The 4,535-nt window shown below is 35.5% G+C and overlaps 1 protein-coding gene across 1 annotated transcript; it reads left to right on the top strand.

Moving 5' to 3' along the window:
- The first annotated feature begins 664 nt into the window (after positions 1–664).
- LOC133696305 (uncharacterized) lies at positions 665–2,957 on the top strand. Its single transcript, XM_062118462.1, has 3 exons — positions 665–1,668; positions 1,758–1,835; positions 2,602–2,957. The coding sequence occupies exons 1-3, from the start codon at positions 880–882 to the stop codon at positions 2,605–2,607; spliced, it is 873 nt and encodes a 290-aa protein (XP_061974446.1). The 5' UTR covers positions 665–879; the 3' UTR covers positions 2,608–2,957.
- The last annotated feature ends 1,578 nt before the right edge of the window (positions 2,958–4,535 follow it).

The raw sequence follows: 4,535 nt of genomic DNA, 5'->3' as shown, positions 1-4,535 counted from the left end.
GTTTTTCAATTTTATAATTTAATATTGAGTTAATTGAGAATTGAGTTTAATATTTTTTTTTAATTTACTTTATTCAGGGTTATTAAAGTCTTATGTTTTAGGTTAAAGATCTAACATGTTAACTTGAATTATTTCGAGTAAATTAAAGTCGGTCAAAGCAAATATATGTAAATTTAATATGTTATCATCTTAATATTTTTAAAAAGATGTTATTTTAATTTTTTTAGTTAATTATATTTTTATTAATTGTCCGAATTATTTTTTGAACTTACAAAGTTGGTTTTATCCTATCAATTTATTTTTATATAATTTTTTTTTTATTATTAAAAAATCATGTTAATATTAACTGAATATTATTTTACACTCAACAAAAATTATATCCAACTCACCGCATAGCGTAATTAATTATAGTGTTTCCTTATCACTCACGGTTTTACATTTTCCTTCCCGGCTTAAGAAAAAAAAAAGAGTAAATATAAATATTTCTTAATCAACGGCTACAAATAAGATTCCTAATCATCCAACGGTGGCTACTCAAACCATCAGCACTCTAAAACGACGTATTACCCGGGAAAACCCACATCTTTGCCCTCCCACACCTCAGCGCATTTTAGCACACATCAATTCTCAATTGTCATTACAAAAACACCCTCACACACCTAAAAAATCCCCACATCCCGAACGTTAAAACCGCCCTCTCCTCTGTTCCTCTTTTAAGTATCTATATCCTCGACTTCGTATATAAACTTCCTCTTCCCGGCGAATTCTAAACTTTTATTTTTCCGAGAAAATTCAAGATTCCTGAGAAACAAACAGAAAGTTAGGGGGAGAGAGCTTGTGATCGGAGCTCGTGAGAGATAGAACGATTTTTTTCGATCAATGGTGTATTCTGTTGAAAGAGAAGAGAGAGTTATGGCCATGGGACAAGAGAGATCAAAACCGCCGCTTCATAATTTTGATCTTCCTTTCTTGAAGTGGGGGAATCAAAGGCATCTCCGTTGCATGAAACTTCCCGACTCCAGTACCGCCGCCGCCGTTGTTCGGGACAACAAGAACGAGACCAGAGGAGGCAGGTTCCCAGTTGAGCGACACCGCAGCAGCAACCGATCTCCACCGACGAATTTTGGCAATTATGATGCCCGGCGGTCCAAGGCTCCGAGAGAGAGATTCGGCGGTGTGGAGGAAGGGATTGATGCAGTGAGGGAGAAGATCATGCTTGATCTGAAAACGGCGGCGAATAAGATGAAAGACAAGATTTTGAGGAAAGAAGTGTCCGATGATGATAGTGAAGTCGAAGAGGAACAATCTCTTCAATCTCAGTCTCAAACTCCGCCAGGGGCCGTGGTTACGGCGGCTGAGGAAGCACCGGCGGAGCAGGAAGTGAGGCCGTGGAACCTGAGGACGAGGAGAGCGGCGATTGGTGGAGGTGGGAATCCAATTTCAGGGAAAGTGAGTGGTAATAACTGTTCGCCTTTGAGAAGCGACAGTGCTAAATCGCCGAGATTAAGAGGAGATAAGAGGGATAGAGAGGAAGAGGAGAAGGAGAGAGTGGCGTTTTCGGTGCCGTTATCGAAGAAGGAGATCGAAGAGGATTTCATGGCGATGTTGGGCCATAGACCTTCTCGTAGGCCTAAGAAACGGCCCAGGATTGTGCAGAAGCAGATGGATGTAAGTAAATTCAGAGAATTTATTCTGTGAAGCATTTATTTTTGTTTTCGGGGATTACTAATTCGGTGTGTTTTTTATTTTGGCTGCAGGCTTTATTTCCTGGTTTGTGGCTATCGGAGGTTACTGTTGATAATTATAAGGTGCCGGAGTTGCCGGAGAGCGGAAAGGTACAGTCTTTGTGTTTAATTAGCATTTCCAGTGGTTGATTCTTTGATGAGAGAATGTAGGATGATGGAAGGCAGATTTTGAATTTTGTATCAATTTTTGAGTTTATTTGATTCTTGAAGACGAGGGTGGTGTTAAATCAGTCATTTTTTTTGTATAAGGCTCAATTGGTTGGTGGAATTTAGTTTTCTTAGCTCTGCAACAGTGAAATTCAAAAGTTTTGTTCTTGTCTGCCTTTTCCTGTTCTTTCTCAACTACCATTTTGAAGCTTGTAAATTTACACAGTTCTCGTGTTAATTAGTTTAAGAAGATGAAATTTGCTTTAAATCAGCTAATTAGTTGTTTAAATCTCAGTTTGGGTGGTGGGTTTAGTTTTGTCTTCACTGTTATTGGTGAAGTTCAAAACTTCTGTTCTTTTTTTCCGCCTTTTCCCATTCTTTCTCTACTACCAAACTGGGTATTTTGATTTTGCTACATTTAGAGTGTGTTTGACAGTGTAGCTGCGGGTGTTTTTTAAATAATTTTTCGTGCCAAAATATATGTCAACAATATTTTTTTATTTTTTAAAAATTATTTTTAATATCAGCACATCAAAACGTACAAATCATATTAAATTTTAGTAAAAAAAAAAAAAAAATTCAAATTTTTTAGAAACACGGCTCCCAAAAGGTGTCTTAGTGAATGATTATTTTGATTTTGCTTGCGTGATTTGATTGATTTCTTCAATTTATTAAGCTTAACACTTCTGTCCTTTTTTTTTTATTGCAGAGGTAGCAATGCTAGTGGTGGTCTTTTGCGAGGTTCAAATTTCAAGGCTTCTTTTGCTGACTACTCTGGGAACTTTATGAACCTAGCAAGTGGTATACAAGAGCAGCCTTCATCCTTGTGACTTGGGGATTTCATAATAGAGTTGATACTCCTGGTGACTCATTGAGATGTTAGATCAGTTGTTTTGAAATGCTAATATTGTTTTCATTAATTATAATCTTTTCTGTCGGAATAATGTCCTGTAAAGAAAGGGTAGTTGGATGTTCTAAAACGAAAGGAATGCCTTGTTCTGTGAGCTCCTTTTTGTTGAGTACACTTACAAGTTGATGATAATGAATGGGATTTTCATATTTTAACTATAGTGTTGCTGGTTTGCATTTTAATTTTGTGAACATGCACCTTTCCTGACATGCTCTCCATAGAAAGTTGACGTGGATGCAGCAAAATATGTCTGACGAATGAGGGCATTGTTGCTTGAGAGGAACGAGCTTGTTGTCAAAACGATTTTAGGGCTTGACGAAGCTCTCCTCACATGAACTGCTAGCCTCAGCAGCTGCTAGATTTGAAAATTGTATCTTGTCTTGAAAGCATGTTCAGTCAGCAGGTGCCCTTTTCTGCTGCATCGACCCTTGAACTGACAGCTGATTGTTACTTCGAAGTTTGATCCACTAATGTGTGTGCAGCTTTCTTGTTTTCACTAATTCGTTCAGCTTATATCTTGCTATTAGTTGTCGACCAACTCCGGTTTAGACTTGCGCTCTCATTTGATGGCCGATGGGGTCCTCCTTTCAGCCTAGGCAGCGAAGTTGTCGTTCCTTTTCTAATTGGAAATGAAGATTGCAGAATACGTGATGTGATGAAATTCGTCATTGTTTGATGTTTGATGTTTGATGTTGGATGCTCTGGTACTGTGACCTTATCTTATTTTTCTTCCCTTCCTCCCCGAAGATAGCGTGAAACCATCCTCGTCGTTCTTTCTACATTTTCCACAGTCTAGGAGTTGTCCAGGTGATTCTGAGGGGTTGTGCAGGTTTCCTCGTCCTCCTCCATTGAATCGAATGATTTCAAAATAAGCAGTTTTTAACTTTGGATTTCTTTTTTTAATGCTATATGATGCTTCTAAAAATGTGTTAGTTTATGAAACAATGTTCTTTGAATGAAAAGCAATACTCCTGCTATTTGAAATTATACTTGATAGATAGTCTACTGGTCTGGCCTGACGTGGGAGTAAGGATGCACGGGGTACAGATTCGTTTCTCGGCTAGGGTTACTTGTCCAGACCTCCTTGACCGTTAGTAAAACAAAGAAACTAGACAGGTTCTCTTTCTTTTCTTATTTGTTTGTTTATTTTGCTCTCTACTGTCGACTTTTTGGTATTAAAAAAAAAAAAAAGTCCCATGGTGAATTTATTGCACGACTAGATATAGAGACAGTGTTATGTTCCGGATATGCATTATTTTTTCTAGTAAAATATTTAAAACCTCATAGCCCAAGTTACAGTTTTGATTAATTAAATAAACTAATTTTATATGAATCATATTAAAAAAAAAGTAATGTTGGGATATATATATATATATATATATATATATATATATATATATATATATATGATAGCATGGAAAAAAATATTTGTCCAAGATTAAAAAGACGAATTATTTAACTTGTTGTATTTAATATATTTGTCTATGAAAATTCATTTGCAAAAAAAAATCAATACACATAAAATTTATTAATAAAATAAAAAAATATTATTGAATGTTGCACATATTAAAAATATCATAAAAATAAATATTTAATGTATATAAAATATAAAAAGATATTACAAATAAATTATATTAACCTCTTAAACAATTAAACGCACCAAATATAATAAAAATTAATTGCTATTTAAAAAAGGTTAGAAAAGAAAAAAAATCAAAGAGATATTAATTAAA

The sequence above is a fragment of the Populus nigra genome, chromosome 6 (assembly GCF_951802175.1).
Source record: "Populus nigra chromosome 6, ddPopNigr1.1, whole genome shotgun sequence".
Taxonomy (NCBI): domain Eukaryota; kingdom Viridiplantae; phylum Streptophyta; class Magnoliopsida; order Malpighiales; family Salicaceae; genus Populus; species Populus nigra.
Note: the sequence above shows the minus strand (reverse complement) of the source record. Positions and strands in the feature narration are given on the sequence as shown.